This window comes from Rhizomucor pusillus (genome assembly GCF_041956525.1).
Source record: "Rhizomucor pusillus strain CBS 183.67 unplaced genomic scaffold VTP01scaffold_4, whole genome shotgun sequence".
Classification (NCBI taxonomy): Eukaryota; Fungi; Mucoromycota; class Mucoromycetes; order Mucorales; family Lichtheimiaceae; genus Rhizomucor; species Rhizomucor pusillus.
Window position 1 is genome coordinate 1076260 of NW_027192146.1, and position 17299 is coordinate 1093558.

A 17299-nucleotide genomic window follows, 5' to 3' on the forward strand; every position below is an offset into this window, starting at 1 on the left:
TACTCAGAACGTCATGGCCTCGGACACAGCATCCAATAATTCATCTAAAAATGATCTAGCGTATTAACGAATCCCGCTTGACCTTGACGGGTGGGCAGCGGTCAGATTATGGTGGTTGCGGGAAGTTCCTCCACAGCGACACTGCAGGTACAAGTGACGAACGTTGCTGGATCTCGTCGTAACAGCATAGTCATCCCAACGCGCAATAACCTGAGCAGCTTGTTTCAGCTCTTCATAGTTTTCAAATCAACATTCAACAAATTAGACATTGCATTGTTCGAGACAACTTTCGGAAGAGTAAGTTGCCGTGTCCGAAGGAAATCCCTTCACGATGGCGTCACCTGCCTAACACAGTCAAGCTTTTCCACTTGCTGTGATGGACTACAAGCAAGGTTCGCGCATTTTAGCTCTTGCAATAGATAAGTGTATTGAATAAACCGGCCCTCCTGTATAGCATTTGTGTCATACATTCGCAACTGCATTCTGGGTGGCCAGCTTGCATAACTGTCCACAGTTTTGAAGAATTACGAGGCAAAGATCGTTTCCAGTTCTGCTTCTGTCATGTCCGTTGGGGAACTGAAAAATACCTGGAGGAGCCGCTTTGATGTATCATGCACCGTAGTGAAGACGAATTTGCAGACCAAAACTACATTTATGAAGTCGAAGCCATTGTGGCTCGCAGACGCCACAAAACACGATTACATCTACCGCGACCAATGGAAAGAATATGGCGAACAAGGACTCGTATTTTACGTACGGTATGATACTTTATGCCTTTAACAGTTGCATAAACACACCACTTAGACCGATTTTAACCTCGAAGAACATCAATGGGTTGACCTGTATGAAAAGATTGTAGAAGTGTGTACCATAGCCTAAAATCACTAGGGTATTACCAGTATGCTAATATACCATATCTATAGGCCAAGAAGGTTCAACTCAGCAAGAAAAGGGCACAGTTACAACGGCGTAACGTAACATCGGCTTTATATGAAAAGCAGAATGATGCTTACGGAGAACCATTGGATGAAGGTGAGCAGATTAGCCCTACATAGAGTTTGCGCGAATGGGAACTCATGCATAATGTTTGTTTCGCAGAAATTAAGGTAGACCCACCATATATGTAAATTAGACATAGCTTTAGTCTGAGCATTAGACTATCTCTGTCCTCTGGTCACCTCTGTTGAGGTTGGCTTTCCGTGATAGCCGCTACAATCTGAGAATCAAAGAGTAAGCTATATTTCAGAATTATAAACATGCATGTAAACCTAAAAGCCGTACAACAGGGTGGAACCGATGTTCAAATGCAGCACGAAGGAGAAGAAAAACCAGTACGAAGACTGTAAGCGTGTTGCAGGCTTCAAGATCGACATGAGGATCCTATTGGATACTGCTAAGGAGGAATGCGATGTCGGGGCTGCAGAACTCGCCAAGGACGCGGCTATCGACAAGATATTGGAAGACGAGGGCTAAGATGTTATCGACCATTTGGTCAAGCTGCACATTACGGATAATGCAGAAGAGCTTCTTTTCTTTGTCGTCCAACTTCCCGGCTGTCAAGGAGAAATCTCGAGCATCCACCTTGCATCAAACGGCCTATATGTTGCTGTACCCCAATTTCCTTTGACATTCCTGAATCACTATACCGAACTGACAAATTTATCGAGATCGTACAAGCCCTGAAGACGATGAAACAACATGTCGAGCGACTGGCCGATCTGCTTCCGATCGGCTACGTCAAGTGGACGGACTTCTGTGACCGTCTCGGTCGTGCAAAGGTGAAAGACTCAACAGCATGCTGGAATGGACGCGTCCCACCTGGTATACACCGCCCGGGGAGGCGCCGTACGTCGCGTCCAAAAATCTCTATCCACCGAAGACGGCTCAGGGCTTCATCTACAAGTTATTGGAGGCAAAGAGACACGACGAGGGAGGGGATCAACTACAGCAGAAGCATCTCGAGACTGGTTGACAACTAAAGAAGAATTTTAAAGCTGTGGACAGTTGTGCAAGCTGGCCACCCAGAATGCAGTTGCGAATGTATGACACAAAAGCTATACAACGGGGCCGGTTTATTCAATATACTTATCTATTGCAAGAGCTAAAATGCGCGAACCTTGCTTGTAGTCCATCACGGCGAGTGGAAAGCCTTGACTCTGTTGGGCAGGTGACGCATATACCTGTCTGTACTGTAGCGAATACGTCGCAGCGAATGAGAGTCTGCTGCATTCACAGACAACAATATTCACGGATGGTATATATGTCTTTGTTTATTGTTGATGATAAAATTACAACGGGATGCTGTGCTTGCGTTCGTTTAATCGCTGTCACTTCCGCTGCCGCTGCTGCTTCCACTTCCACTACCACTGCCGCGGCGCTTGTGGTGCTTCTTGCCTTTCTTCTTTTCCTTCTTTGCATAGTGAGCGAACTCCCCGTATCCACCGTGAGGAGACGACTTGTGCTCATTGGCTTGGTGCACAGCCCATGCACCGACACCCAGCGCAGCAGCGCCCGCGAGTGCCATTCCGCCATATTTCTAAATATCTGTTGTCAGTATTCTTCTGGTGCCACACAGAAAAGCCGCTTCTTCTCTGCTGTTACCTTCCAATCTCCTCCGTGTTCACCGTGGGAAGAACCTGATCCAAACAAGCCTCTCTCGCCAGGAGCAGCAGGTGCGTTGCTGCTGCTGCTGCTGCCGGGAGCATAGCTGGCAGACTCGCCATGCTTGGTCATAGGCGGAGGCGGGGGCGGAGGCTTCTGGTAATAGCTTGGCGGGAGCGGTTCCTGGGGTCCTAAGCTGTGTCCTTCGTGAGGAGCACCGGCACCAGCGTAGCTCGGCGGAGGTGCGCCGTACGAGGGAGGCAACTCTTCATTTGCAGCACCGAACGACTAGAGTTGAGTAGTATCTGGTTAAATTGAAAGGAAGGAAAGACAACAAGAAGATCCATGCACCCTACCTGATAAGTCAGATTGAGCAATAAATGCCCAACGAATTCACCTTGGGCTCCGACGATGGGGACCCACTGTTCCACATGCTTCTGCTCGAAAAGAGGAAACAGGTCGACTTGAGCGCCGCCAAGAATACCTGGCCGGGTTGACGACTCGTTCACAATCTCAACATGCAGCGTCGACTGTTTCTCGGGTACGTCGCTGTAAAACGAGACGACAAAAAAAAAGACAAGGCGTCAACACCATCAAGTCGTGTCCTCTTCTTCTCCTCCTATTTGATAATTACCAGTACAAGGTATGATTCCAGCGTGGTTCTGGGCCGTCGTCAGATTGTGTGCGATGCTTGTCAGTGGGAACAATGTAGCAACCAACAAAGGTACGCGAGTCGGCGAACCCTGCTTCGGCGAGACCGCGGATGGTCACTTTGCGACAGTCAGTACTGCAAACCGTGTAACTACATCCCACATCACACTCTTTCTTACCTGCATTGATGGTTAGGCGTCCGGCGGACATGGTTGGTGAGCGAGAAGAAGAAGAAGGGGAAGAAAGGTGAGGTGGAAAAGAAGAGGACCTCGTCGCCAAGAATGTCGGTATTGTGTGGCGCAACGTGGCGTTGGGGTCGTACAGGACAACTTACACCATCAAATGGCCTGTCAGCGGTGAAACAATTTTTAATTGTCTATGAGCATTTAAAACTCGCTTTGCTCGGTACACTTAAGGTTGGGAGGAAAACAGTGTTGAATTCAATGATATGTGAAATCTTAAGATGCATATATACTCGCCTCCAAAACTCATTATTCTTCGCCAGGCTCTCGACGGCAGCATGCGCTGTTGCCAGCTATCGATTATCCTGCAGCTCATCATCTCACACTAACAAAAGTGCTTGAACCATTGCAAACATTGGCTCTTATATTGATCTGTTATGGTCTCTTTATATACAATGTCTTTAACTGATTTGGGCACGATTGTGATTTAAAAATTTATGCAGACTTTCGGACAGCGCTTTTCTTCTTTGATGAGCTTGCGTCCTAAGACGACACGACGCTCGGTCCTTTGTTTGCAATACTTATTCACTTTCGGCTGTAAAAGTTCCTTTGTGACAAGCTCTACTCCTTCATCCGCTACGGGATTTTTGGACTTGCTCGCAATTGCATTGCAGCCGGCATGATTACCTTGCATCATCTACTTGGTTCTATTACCTGATCTGAAGAAGAGCTGGAAAGCATCCTCGTTCAGTCGCTTTCTCACCGATCCAGGGCTCAATCACCGAGAAGACGGGGAAAAGGAGCTCAAGGATTTCATTGGATAAGATCCGCCATTGGCCTGAAGATACTGGTTTAAACGAAGATTGTCTCCACAATGAGCAATTAACCAGTGGCTATCCAGCTTGTCTGTCAGTAACCGTGATAGTCGAGGTGATGAAGCTCTGTGATACTGACTGTATTACGAAGAAGGAGACACTCCAATATTCGTTGGCATGCGATCTACTCACAAGTATGCAAGAGGAGATATCTGCGTATAATCAGACACGAAGGAATATTATGTACAGCTCATCACTCGAACACGCTTTTGTCTGAAGATTTAAATTTGGAAAAATTGTTGTAAAGTAGTCCCTCAGATGACAAGTATAATACACTGAATTAAAGAGCCAACCGAGTTTGCTTGTGGAGAAACTGGATCGCTTCGCTGATGCGTTTGTTGCATCGCTTATGAAGTTTGGAGTGGAGGGCAAGGTATCCATCAGGAAAGTCACCTCTGGAATTCTGCACTTATCATCCTACCAAGTGGTACATCGATTACTACAACATACTGGCGGTTACGTGCGATAATGCCTCGAACGACTCGACTGTGGTGGGCGGACTCTCGGCAAGTGTCTCAAAAGCCGGCATCGACTTTGATCCAGTCACTCAGAGGCATCGATATATCGCACAGGTGCTTGATCTAGGCGTTCAAGATGCGTTCAAGGCGCTTCGGTCGGTGCCGGATACCGATGATGAGCTTTCTGACGAGGAGCCTGCCGAGATTGTACAGCAAGACTCCAGAGAAGAAGTAACTCGGTCAATGGACACTCTATTGTGGTGGTTGCGTTCAAACGATACTTAACAGATTAGCAGTCAATTGTGTATTCCTCTTATGTTGAAATATATTATTTACTCTTCTTGTAGCTGCGCAGATGCTACGTCTACTGAGACGGACCGAAAATAATGACAAGGGCTCAAAGGATTGCGAAGGAAAAATTATTCAGAGCGATCAAGTCATTGTTTCCGAAAACCATTCACCGTTCAACAGCATGCTTTTGGTTCTAAACATCAGCTCCACCAAATGCTAAACCCAATGAAGGAAATCGTTAAGCAACAATCTCCCTTGCAGAGAACGCGAGATTAGCAGGGATAATTTTGATCGCGACATTGCAGAGTTATTGTAGTTGGAAGATGAAAGCTTGGCCACGATCAAGAATCAATTACTGTCCTGCTTTCAGAGTCGCAATCGTAATGCCGTATACAAACAACGAATTTCTACGATCGTTTTGTCGAAGCAAGCCAATGATACTGAGTATGAAATTTTTATATTTAGACATCTCCGCTGAACGATAGCCCAAGTTTCCATCTCTAAAAATGTAATAAAGGACCCACAAACGTTTTATTTCTTTGTAGATATTATTGCTGAAAAGTTCTATTACAAAGCACTTTACTTTTTGCCTACCAAACGCTGCGTCTCCAGTAGTATCAACAACAAAGAATTTTTCGGGTTGAATTTCCGTTTGAAGCTTCATCATCATCGATATCAGATCAACAGGTCATCATCAAACTCCGACGCACATGTGAGCATAATAGAGGGGTCATCCCTAAAAAAATTGAAAGCCCGGATAGTTTAGGTGGCTATAACGTCGCTCTCGTAAAGCGAAGGTCAAGAGTTCGAATCTCTTTCCGGGCAGTTCCTTTTGAACCAAACTTTTTGTTAGATCCGTCCCCAATCCGCCGTTGACTTTTTTTTTTCAGTCTTCAACAGAAAGGTCACTTGACTGTTTCGTAAGAGAAATTACCTTCAGTTATCTTTTTGCTTATATATTGGGTTTCCATGAACAAATCGTCGGTACTTGGTCGTTAGTTTTGATGAAAGAAGAGAAGATATAGATATACCCGGCATGCATTGCCTTCTACATCTCTTAGGGACGGTCAGCCTTGACGATTGATCACTGTATATGTAAATATGCCGTTTTGAATGGTCACTAGACTCTTAGGGAAAATAGGAAGATATGGAGATTCGTTTTGTGGCTGCGAGCCTCTAAAGATTTTGAACAAACGTGAAACATAGCTAATATTCGAAGGGCAAATTTGACAATGCTCTGACATGCTGTAACATACTCTAAAACTACGTAATTGTAGCATTGACATTTCTCTTTCAGGTTCCTTTTCTTTTATAAACAGACTTCTTTTTTGCAGCGTAGACAATTCGGAAGATCGGCGACACCAACACTAAGTAGAAATCCATTCATACTTAAAACTTATCAGGTTTTATTCCGTTTGCATAATACAATAAGTAAATAGATATCTGATTTTTACTTGGAATACTACTACTATTGCTGGTACACTTTGAGGTAGTTAATGGCCCAGTATGCTTCAGTGAAGGAATTGGGGTTGTTGATAACGTAATCGGAGCAACTGCCAGGGCATCCATACTGCGAGTTGTATACTCCAGATGCGCCAGCCCAATCACCGCAGAAGGTCTAAGTTTTTATCACATTGAATACCTGCTAAACCATTTTTTCAAGACAATGTAGCTTACCAAGTCAAAGATGATGGACATATCCGAGAAGAAACTGCTACTGCAGCTATTGAATGGGAAATCGGCCTTTGGAGTACCCCAGCTTGAAGGATTAGGGTTACCACTGGTGATATCGCCAGGGATACTGCCTCTAGGGAAAAACCAGATCTGGATACCCGAATCAGGTTCCCACTTTGTCGCAAAGACACCGCCCTGGATATTATTGAAACCTTGACCGTAAGAATTGCTGGAGGGATCACCAACGCCGCAACCTTGGTTTGACGATTGACCCGGGGCATTGATGTAACAGTTGGTTGTAATCCAATTGCCTGTTTGAGAGCTTGCGCCGGTGTCCATGGTGCACCCTTCTGAAGTGTGAAGCGTCATTTGATTGGCTGATTGAGTGTTGACTCCTTCAATGATCTATAATTAAAGCCGGCAATGCAACCATTAATTTTGTCATCATCATCATCAAGAAGCCCTCGTCCTTTTAAATGCCTGAATGGCATACTTACATCGATCTCTCCTCCAGATGGCCAATTGGGCCCAACAAGCCAGTAGGCAGGCCAAGTGCCACAGCCAAAAGGCATGTGCTTGACGTCCAGGATAAACAAACCAGAGTTGTATGTCTTGTTGCTGGAAATACGAACGGAAGGACGGCCATTTGGTGTGACATTGGTCATATCAGCCTAATGCAGAAAAGGAATGAGTAATCGATAGTTATCATTTAGTTATAAATGGGGAAAATAACACCCGGAAAGGTTGTTAACTTGTTGTCACGGGAAAAAGAAAATGTGCGGTCTGTATGATGGATACCGCCCTATTATAGGGCAAAAGTGAATTTACTTGCCTTCATAATCACCACTTGGTCGCTGCCAACGGCGATCAAGCCTTGAGATTGCGCAGTAGACCGATCAACATACTTGACAGTGCCGTGAGTAGGGTCTGCATCGGTGAAGAAGGTAAAGCCATCAAAGAAGGTATTTCCTTGGTAAGTGTCACTGAGTGTCCAAGCCGAGGCTGAACCCAGGAGAGCTGTTGCCACTGTGAGGAGGGATGTGAAGCGCATTGTCTTGAGATACTACTACTACTTGAAGGGTGATGATGCGATGCCTCCGACATGTCTGCGCTTTTATATCTTTGTTAATGAAAGTCAATGCTCTGCCATCATGCGGGAAGGTAACGGGATGCTGCGTAATCGTAACATGATCGGGTGCCGTGGAACAAAAAAACAGCGATTCTGTGAAAAAAAGCTGATAGAGGTGCATTTACTTTTGATTATTTCGTGTCGGCTCTGGCCGTTTTAAAATGCATTTATCTTGCATCTAGCAGTAGTTCCTTTAGATTTGCTATAGTCGATGATGCCTTGCCGCACTGTAGCGACTCGCTGAAACAACTCAATTGAAAAGTAAAATGCTTGAAAATGCGCTGATCGGGACTCGTTAATGCAAAGTGCGCGACCATATATTAAGCAGCAATGTCGCACCAACAATGACTATTGGCTGGCTGCAACTTTTTGCTGGTCCCTTTCCCGCCTGCTTACATGAGCCGTCCCTTGCTTTCCTTGGACCCGCGAGCTCGCTGACTTGTATTTAACCTCGCACACAGCTTTTTACCGCTACTGTCATGGGAAATAACAAGCTATAAATTAACGGAATGACCTGCCCTGGTGGGAATTCGCTTCATTTATGTGAACAAGACAAGAGAACTCCTTCCTCACATAAGTGAAGAGCAAACTCAAAGCAAACATATGTAATTTTCATCGTATGATTAAAGAAACTTGGAGACGTATAAAGAGGGAGTTGACACTAATCGCGTCTTAAGGCGTACTATCTCCACTTCTTTGTGTCATGCTGCGTGATACAGGGCTGGTTAATGATCTCGGCGCTTAGTAGCTCCCTGATCCGCGACATCAATTAGAAGTTTCGAGAGCCTGATGATAAGTCAGATATATGGTATTACTTGCTAAAGTACTTACTTACGGCTTACGTTGGCTTTTTAGATTAGATTTCCTATCACCAGTAGAATATGTCTAAGGCATCAATCACTGTCGCTTAATCTGACAACATGAATACTAGCAAAGAGAAATTATCCTTGAATAAATCGCTCTTTTTACGAAATCAGCTTTAAGTAAAGGACTATTTTCAAGGATTGTTTCTATATATGCAAACATTGATCCAGGGTGTAATTTTCCCGTAGTATATCAGTTCCTCCAGGCCATTGCTGCTTTACCAGTGGACAGCGCATTAATTTCTAGTTGACTGACGAAGGAAGAAGACAAGGAATGAAGAATCGATGCCCTTCAAGATCTGCTGCTTATATATGTATATGTATTTATTACTCTTTTGGACCTTGATTTGCAGCAACAACTGCCATCTGTCTCCATATTCCATCAAAGCCAGCCTTCCAGAGACGCACTTTACCATCATCTCCAGATGAAGACAAGATAGTTCCGGTGATATTCCATTCTACTCTCCATACCTGGATTAAATGAATAACATTTAGTGTATGATCCTTTTTCTTGTATGCTTCGATATTTAATTCTCTCTCTCTCTCTCTAGCTGCTACGTACCTCGGCGTGGTGGTCGTTGAAAGCGGCCACTAATTCAATGTGCAGAGGATGCTGTCCAAATTTGCCCGACGTTGATGTGCCTTGATTGCTTTTCTGAGGCGGTGATCTCGGTGACATGTTAAATGGCTGGTTCGGTGCGTTGCTTTCTGTTAATTTGAAAATTCGTACATAGTGATCCTTGGAAGCAGTTGCTATAAGTTGGTAGGATCTATACATCATCATCTTTCCTGTCAGTATTATTAGATTAGATATCTAAACAACCGTCCACTTACCGTGCCATACTAGGTGCCCAACTCACATCGTGGACTTCCTGTTCATGTCCAGGCAGAAACTCACCGGGATACCAGCGGCTATGACCATCGTGTCTAAATATCCGTGCACCAATCTCCTTTCCCAAACCAACCACCATCAGCGGGGTCGCTGTTCTGTTCGGGCACCAATCTATGCAGTAGCCGCTGTCGGCATCAAACGCAGCAGCAGCAGTAGAAGCAGCACCACCGCCACCACCTTGCCGCGATATTGACGATGGTGCATTTTGCATGAGGGTGTTTGCCTGCGAAGAAGGCGACACGTTCTGTCCAGCAGTAGCAGCATTGTTTCCGGCCGAGGTTATTCCTGGAAACGGACCGGCGTTACCAGGCGCATCCAAGCCGGGTGTGGATAATGCATGGCTGGTGACCGATGATACACTGGAGCTGGAACTGTGTGTGTGCATTGGTTGTTGCGGCAATTGTGGTGGTTGGGTTGATGAGGAAATGGATCTGTCGTCGGATTGTGATATCTCAAACTCTTCCATTTGCGACCACTGTGCCAAGTTTGTTGGTTCGATAGCCTCGTAGATCCGTACAATACCGTCTGCTGAGCAGGTGGCGAGCCGCAACGCTCCTTGCATCGGGGCGAATGCGATATCCAAGACTGCACTTCTTGATTCAACGAGGCGGAAACGCTCTGTCCACCGCTTTTGGCTGTTTTTGGGTTCTGATATCGATCCGCGTAAAAGTGTCAATACATGTCTACGGGCGTATTCTTGGATGGACAAACCTGAAGGCTGCTCTTCCCATATCTTTACAAGTCTATCCAGCGAGCAACTTGCAATGACCTGACCATATTCTGGGTGTGCCCATATTGCTTTGAGAATGGACGAATCGTGTGCTTTCCAGCTGTCGTTGAGTTCCCAGACTGCTACTTGTTCGCGTTCAACAAAGTCCCAGACTTTGAGACGTTGATCCGATGAGCATGTTACGAGGCGCTTTCCATAGTAGTCATATGCAATGTCGTGAATGAGATCTTCGTGCGAGGTATCGAATTTGGTTATCGTGCCCATTGGAGATCCAAAAATGTGATGAAAAAAGAAGGGCTCGCCTCGCCCAGCCTTGCAATCATGTTCCATTTCCGCCGCTGCATGCAGTTATTAGAGACGGGCATCGTCGTCTTCCAAGCAAATATATCATGCCACTATTATCAACACGCGCTAATGTCGGAATTAAAGGTTTACGCCACATCGATGGAAACAATGAAACAAGAAGAACAATAACGAATTCCGTCAAGGCAATATGTAGACATTGATAATTTTTCGAATTGCATTTTTCATGCGGAGTGGCACGTCCCGCTCACAAGAAACTTTTTCTTTTTCTTGCTTGCTTCACGAGCGTCGCCATGCTGCCTACATGTTCACGGCCATTGCCAACACAGCTTTGCCTACAGCGAGCAGCGAGATTCCATAGACACCCACGAAGCGTACTTTTGGCGCGACGGAGTGCAGCGGTAGCAGCCGTGGCCGCTCCTCTTCCCGTCTCGCATAAACACAACGTCTCTGCTGGTGCTGGCCCTGGCGATCCGGACGATCGCAAGGATCGGCCAGACGAGTACGAACTTCGCGTAGGCTTTGGTACGTCAATTTGTGTTAGTGGCAAAGTCGGTAGTGTGCTAACTGGTATGCTCTCTCTCAAAAAATAAGCTATTGCTACACTACAAGACGATCTTCCGCAGTTTTTCAGCAAAGGGTTGACGGAGCACTCTATCTACGCGCAGAACATTGTGCTTTCTGATCCGCATTACACAAAGATATCCGTGCACGGGCATACAGTTTATCTCGGAATTGCAGAGACGCTTCGATGGAGTTTACGCATGTATTTCGATGACATTCTATTTGAAATTACTCGGTTGCGAGTTTTGCCTGAAAAGTCACCGCTCGATGAGAACAAGGGCATTGTGCGACACCTTGAGGTGCGCTGGCGATTGCAGGGAACCCGGCATCCTCCACTCGTGTTTGGGCGCATATTAGGGCTTTACACCTCGGGTGCTGTGCAGCACTACGAAGGCGACTTTTTGTACACTTTTGATGATGAGGGGCGCATTGGTGAACACCGGATCCAGCGTATCGTTCCGCCGCCGAGTAGGAGAATTCTGTGGATGCATTCGCTCGGAGGACGGTTAAGAGCATACTGGGAGGAGGCGAAGCGACGCCGGATACCCGAACTGACACCTGCGTCCGTCAAAGTCTGACTGATTGTGTGCGAGACGGATATATATCATAGAATGCCGGAAAATGGAGAACAACAACAATATCGCTCTTTGATTTAGATTCTACCGCTCGCTTATTCCACACACACACACACACACACACACTCTCTCTCTCTCTCTCTCTCACACACACACACACACACACGCAAACCCCTCATCATAATGAAAAGCGAAATGCAATCATAGACAGAAATGTCTAGTGTTCTTTTTCCTTTACAAAGACGAGTGAACACCTTCGATAGAATATTCCAGATCTTTTTTTTTTTGCTTGTAATAAAATAACCATGGTTTGCTGCTGCTGCTCTGCTATTAGCCATATCCATTGCATCGAGTATACAATTTCCAAGAGAGCGGAGTGGGCTTGTCAAAGTTGTAGACAACATTGATCCTGATTCTCGGGCATCCGCCAACCGTTGTCAATTAAACGATCTGGTCGGCGCGACTCACATGGCAAAAGTATAAAGGCTTGCCTGCAGGGATGAGGAGGAGGAAGGAGTTTGAAGAATATTAATAAAGGAAAATGATGTAGAAGATGTTAATGCAGCGGGCGGGTATTACGGCGAGGTGCAGCTGTTGGGGGAGGGGAAGACTCTTCGAATCAGAAACAACAAGGGGATGATGGTGGATTGCACAGTGTAGTATATGGCATCAAGAACGGAAGGAGGAAGGAAACTGACATTTCATCCTAACGACGAGGGCGGTATGGGTACCGTGATCTATTATATTTGCGATCTTTTGACAGAATAAAGAAAGAACGGGGACAAAAAAAAAGAGTACAGCTCAGACGACTCACGGGATATGCCATATTGTAAAAATAATGTTCTCATTGCTGCTTCGTGAACTAGGACGACAATAAACACCATCGGGGCGGGATCATTGTCCTCTCGTTCATACTTAAAAGAAACAGTTGTCGACGTCTCATTGTGCGTTTTCTCCCCTCCCCCCACCTCTCCTCTCTCACTTTTTCCTTCAACAAAAAGCAAATGAACCTTCAATGTCGAATATGTGGCAAGGAGTTTCCCGAATTTGATCAGCGCGGATTCCGCAACGCGGGTTTCACCGCGCATCAGAATAGATGCATTGAACGCGAACGACAGCGCAGCGACCAGTTAGCAGGCCGTCGCTCAAGTCGTGTTGCCAGCACTGTACCTCGGCGTCTCTTGCCCGCTCCAACAGCAGCAAATACTACTGCCACCGCCGGCTTGTATCGTCGTCAACAACAACAACAGGAACAACAACAGCGTACCACCATTGTTGCGACAACAACAAGCCCTCGCCAGCGACCTCAGCGCCGCAGCAGACGTCGATCCGCACAAGCTGCAAACGCGTCGTCTGCCTCTGCTACTACGTTGCCATTGATACCATCTTCGACGCTATCTGTTTCCACATATTATCATCATCACCAACAACAGCAGCAGCAGCCGATGGTACGAATCATATCAACAGAGCCTACTCCAATCCTGCTATGTTCTTCTCCTCCTCTGCTGGTCCCGGTAGCTACAACGATGCCGCAGGAAAGCACATTCCCTACCTCGTATCAACATCTAACCAGCAGACCGACGGAAGCTACACTGACTTCTCCTACGCTAGATTCTTTTCTTGTCCACTACTGCGAATACTGCACTCCTCAGAACGGTCTACACGATCCTTCTTGCCCGCTGCTTTCGATTTTCGGTCCTTCCAGTCTCGGAACGTAAATCTCGACAACAACGTATCTCTCTCTAAGCCTTATCGCCTATGAAATAAGCCGACGATCATTTTTTGTATACAATATGCATATGGATTTATTAGATTCATCAATTAGTATTCGTAAATGTAGAAATGATTGTATGCTAAGAAAGAAAAGAGAAGAGAAAAAAATAGAACACAGTTTTGTATGCAACAGGGTGTAGAGTATATAATGCGCGGCGGTCTGTATGAAGAAGATGGTCGATGTAATAGCTGAGAAAGAATGTGGGGATGGATCCCTGCTCCACCATTATGACTTTACTATGGTTTCCACCTGGTTGAGATCCTGCTGCTGCTGATGATGGTGATGATGATGAGGATGATGCGTTTGCACTGGCGTCTGCGGACCAGTAGATACGGATCCGTCTGAAACATATGCATCGTCCGGAATTGTATCAAGAGGTAGAGATGCTTTCCCGATAGCATCTGGTCCAACGCCTATACCATCCAGCACGACCGGAAGAGCGCCCATTCTAAGCGAGAGAAAGACGTTAGAGAATAGGTGACGGTGAGCTCAAGCATTTTTCTTACCGCGAATAGAACATTTGCAGACGAAGCCGGATATTCTCAGTGTAAAGATCATCAATGGCCCGATCGGCATAAAGCCCTTTTTGGATATTGCGAATGAAAACGTAAAACTCGCAGACAGCAACGAGCCTATCGCGGCAATATTGATCGATAGGCGCCCATTCATCCATTTCATCCAGTCGGAATCGATACGAAAGTGGCTGATTCTCTTGCTCCGAGACTCGTCCGCATGCTGAGCATCTAAGCAACGATTGTCCGTTATTGTGTGACGATGAGGCAAATCGTTCCCAGAGCGGTCTCGTTGTAGCGCTGGTGGAAACTGTGAGTCCTGGCGCCAAGGATTTCTGAGCTTCTTCGTCGAGCTGTTCAATAAAGCACGGTTGTCGAGAGAGATAATCATTGAGTTTCTTGACAGAGAGTCTCGAGTGAGGTCCGAATCGTAAACATGGTTCGATATCCTCCGCTTGACAATGCTTCATGAATGCAAACTGGTGGAGTTTTTTAAATGGAGTTTTAGGCGACGATGTGACGAATTCTCGAAAGAGTTCCAGTTGCATTTCATCAATCGACATGACCCGTTTCAGTTTCTGCTGCTGCTGCGACGGCAGCGGAGGCATCGATATCGTGCGAGATTCGGGTGATACACCATTTTGCGTTATTGTTGCTGATGATATACGCTGCTGTTGCTGCTGAACTCTGTGCTGATACGCATACGCGGCGCTCGCACGTTTGCAGCCGTACAGTTCTTGCAAATCTTTGCATGCTCGCACAACGTTCGGATCCTTGATTGCAAACGGTTCAAGCATCATTTCCTGCATACGTGCTCGTAGTTCTTGCAGCTGGCTTTGCTCTGCTTGCAGGTACTCTTCGGTCTGTCGCAGTTGTTTCTCTAGCAACCACTTTTCGCGCTTTTCTGTTGCGACCATGCCGTTTGCCTCTTCGAAAAGCTTGCAGCTCAGTTCTTCAAGTTCATGCTCGACCAGATCTTTTTCGTGCTGGATATCAGCGACTCGTTCGATCTCGGCGACATATTTTTTGTTGAGTGTTTGCATATCCTGCTGCAGTCGCTGCATAGCTTCGTCCTTCTTTTCAAGCTCTGCTTTGAGTCGCTCGATCTCTGCTGCTTGCGATTCTAGCTGTTGTTGGACAGCGGGCGGGGCAAACATGCGTCTGCAGAGTCGGCAGCTCAGCGGGTCATTTGGGTCAAGAAGATCGGCGCAACGGCAGGGAGGAGTGGAGATCAGCTGCTGTGGGGGTTCCATAAGTAATGAAGGACAGGGATTGAAATGAAAGGAAAGATCTCGGGGAGAAAGGTGGGTGGGGGGAGATTATACAAAGAAGGGAGTGGGTATGGAGAAAAAAAGAGAGAAAGTAAGAGAGAAGAGGAAGAGGAAGAAGAGGAAGAGGAAGAAGAGGAAGAGATAGATAGATAGATAGATAGATAGATGGAGAGGGAGGAAGGGCGTTTGTTACTTCGTCAAAAAAGGAGCCAAGTCAGCACCCTTTTTGGTCATCATCGTCCCGTCGGGATCTTCGGCAAAAAGCCCTTTTGGTAGCACCCGGACCCACCACTGTTGTTAGTGCGAGGATCTACGCGTAATATAATCGTTTACCCGTAACCCATTTTAGACTAAAGTCTGGACTAAGCAAGAACGCATTATATCGTAATTTTTTGCATCCATTACGAGAATCTGCATAAGCATTCTTTTCCATTGAGACATGGAAGGGGTCGAGCGTCGATAAACCAAGCCCCTTTTACGATGGCTGTGTCTCTATCCTACCCAAAATCGATCTAATGAGTAAACTATAGTTCGTTATCCACATCGTCGTTCGTACTTGCCGGGCCGGATTGCTCCATCCATTGTTTCCGACTACACGTGCCCTATCAATGAAAATGGATGTCGCACAAACCTTGGCATCATTGAGCTACATAATCGTTATTTATTGAAGAAATCTTTTTCCATCTTTTCTGTAAAGTTACCTCGTTCAGTTTCCGTTCAATTACAGACAGATTCAAATTTGACTAGTCTATAGTTTGCCACATTGGAAGGAAATGTTTACTCTCGTGTTGGTACCAGCTAAGCAATACAAACAAGTAATATCCGTATTGGACAACCTAGAATTTACACAAGTTTATGAATAGCATATGCCGCCATGATATTTAAGCAGAATTTAGATTACTATATCTACCGCTCTGCCATATAGAAAACGAGATGAAAATACTACTGAAGTAATACTGAAGGACGTAAAGGATGCAAGTCAAAAGAAGTATTCATAAGGCGATGGCGATATTGTGCATTTCCAAGTTAGAGCTATAATTTCCGTTCCCAGCAATGCTCTTTGCATATTTCGTGGATTGAAGCTATTATCTCTGAAAATTAACGTATTTTCTGATCCACTTTTACCTTTGACCGAAACTCTTCAACGGGATCCAAAACTGTGGAATATGGAAATAGATACATATATTGTAACCTATGCTTCGATCGATTCCATGGAACGTTGTTTGGTGACAGTGCAGTGAATATTCATTAAATTTGATATGTCACATAGAGATCATTATCCATGATCGTTGTCGACCGAAACAGATAGACTAGCTTATTCCAATTAACTTTTCTCTTTTCGAATGCAAGCTTTTTTCTATGACTCCAACCTGAGGAACAATACCTAAACTGTGACGTTGATGCTTCATTCGGAACTCGGACCGCTGGCATTGTTGTTACTGTGCTTTTTGCTGCTGCTTCCCACGGGCTTACTGTTGTTGTCTCACAGACGGAGAACAATAGAACCTCCAGCTTTTCTTTCATTCTCTTGCTTTCTTTTCTTCTTTAAGAACACGGACTCAGTAGTGTGCGCTGAATGGCCCGCGCTCATCACGAGACTTGATCATCGTTACCTTTGAAGGACCACGAGCCAGCCCATCGTGACGAACCTCGGTTCAATTCTTTTCTTTGACGGCGCGTCGTTGCCACGGTGACACAAGCAGCACTATTTTCGTGGAATGGTTGGGGAAGGTGCATTTAATGCTGTTGAAAATTTAGATATCGAAGCAGGAGGTATTTTACAACGATGAATTGACAGTAGTAGCTCAAATATGGAAATAAAGTATGGTCCAAGGGGACACGTTGGAGATAGATCAGCCCCTTAATTACTGGCAAGTTGGATTATGCTCAAGTTGTTGCTTGGAAGCGCAAGCAACGTTAGAGAAGCAAGTTAAATCAATCGCTGCAGGGACTC

General features: G+C 45.7%; 8 protein-coding genes and 1 non-coding gene across 9 annotated transcripts; 5 read left to right on the forward strand and 4 right to left on the reverse strand.

The window, feature by feature from the left end:
* Window positions 1-108: 108 nt before the first annotated feature.
* Window positions 109-1473, forward strand: VTP01DRAFT_7738 (uncharacterized protein; the record flags this gene model as incomplete). Its single annotated transcript, XM_069386782.1, has 8 exons — window positions 109-147; window positions 219-297; window positions 515-753; window positions 805-861; window positions 924-1032; window positions 1099-1106; window positions 1157-1230; window positions 1287-1473. The coding sequence occupies 8 exons, from the start codon at window positions 109-111 to the stop codon at window positions 1471-1473; spliced, it is 792 nt and encodes a 263-aa protein (XP_069242203.1).
* Window positions 1474-2317: 844 nt separating this feature from the next.
* Window positions 2318-3462, reverse strand: VTP01DRAFT_7739 (uncharacterized protein; the record flags this gene model as incomplete). Its single annotated transcript, XM_069386783.1, has 5 exons — window positions 2318-2536; window positions 2602-2889; window positions 2958-3150; window positions 3236-3371; window positions 3432-3462. The coding sequence occupies 5 exons, from the start codon at window positions 3460-3462 to the stop codon at window positions 2318-2320; spliced, it is 867 nt and encodes a 288-aa protein (XP_069242204.1).
* Window positions 3463-4426: 964 nt separating this feature from the next.
* Window positions 4427-5278, forward strand: VTP01DRAFT_7740 (uncharacterized protein; the record flags this gene model as incomplete). The annotated part of the gene is made up of 3 exons (XM_069386785.1): window positions 4427-4443; window positions 4683-5035; window positions 5115-5278. 3 exons carry the CDS (start codon window positions 4427-4429, stop codon window positions 5276-5278), a joined length of 534 nt encoding a protein of 177 aa, XP_069242205.1.
* A 531-nt stretch (window positions 5279-5809) lies between these two features.
* Window positions 5810-5883, forward strand: VTP01DRAFT_t25. The gene has a single exon. It is a non-coding gene; the product is annotated as a tRNA-Thr (tRNA).
* Window positions 5884-6526: 643 nt separating this feature from the next.
* VTP01DRAFT_7741 (uncharacterized protein) lies at window positions 6527-7783 on the reverse strand (the record flags this gene model as incomplete). The annotated part of the gene is made up of 4 exons (XM_069386786.1): window positions 6527-6676; window positions 6736-7137; window positions 7230-7403; window positions 7565-7783. 4 exons carry the CDS (start codon window positions 7781-7783, stop codon window positions 6527-6529), a joined length of 945 nt encoding a protein of 314 aa, XP_069242206.1.
* Window positions 7784-9051: 1268 nt separating this feature from the next.
* On the reverse strand, window positions 9052-10610 carry VTP01DRAFT_7742 (uncharacterized protein; the record flags this gene model as incomplete). The annotated part of the gene is made up of 4 exons (XM_069386787.1): window positions 9052-9195; window positions 9287-9494; window positions 9559-10264; window positions 10328-10610. The coding sequence occupies 4 exons, from the start codon at window positions 10608-10610 to the stop codon at window positions 9052-9054; spliced, it is 1341 nt and encodes a 446-aa protein (XP_069242207.1).
* Window positions 10611-10942: 332 nt separating this feature from the next.
* Window positions 10943-11791, forward strand: VTP01DRAFT_7743 (uncharacterized protein; the record flags this gene model as incomplete). Its single annotated transcript, XM_069386788.1, has 2 exons — window positions 10943-11174; window positions 11244-11791. 2 exons carry the CDS (start codon window positions 10943-10945, stop codon window positions 11789-11791), a joined length of 780 nt encoding a protein of 259 aa, XP_069242208.1.
* Window positions 11792-12792: 1001 nt separating this feature from the next.
* On the forward strand, window positions 12793-13506 carry VTP01DRAFT_7744 (uncharacterized protein; the record flags this gene model as incomplete). The annotated part of the gene is made up of 1 exon (XM_069386789.1): window positions 12793-13506. The coding sequence occupies one exon, from the start codon at window positions 12793-12795 to the stop codon at window positions 13504-13506; it is 714 nt and encodes a 237-aa protein (XP_069242209.1).
* Window positions 13507-13787: 281 nt separating this feature from the next.
* Window positions 13788-15327, reverse strand: VTP01DRAFT_7745 (uncharacterized protein; the record flags this gene model as incomplete). Its single annotated transcript, XM_069386790.1, has 2 exons — window positions 13788-14010; window positions 14069-15327. The coding sequence occupies 2 exons, from the start codon at window positions 15325-15327 to the stop codon at window positions 13788-13790; spliced, it is 1482 nt and encodes a 493-aa protein (XP_069242210.1).
* Between the last annotated feature and the right edge of the window lie 1972 nt (window positions 15328-17299).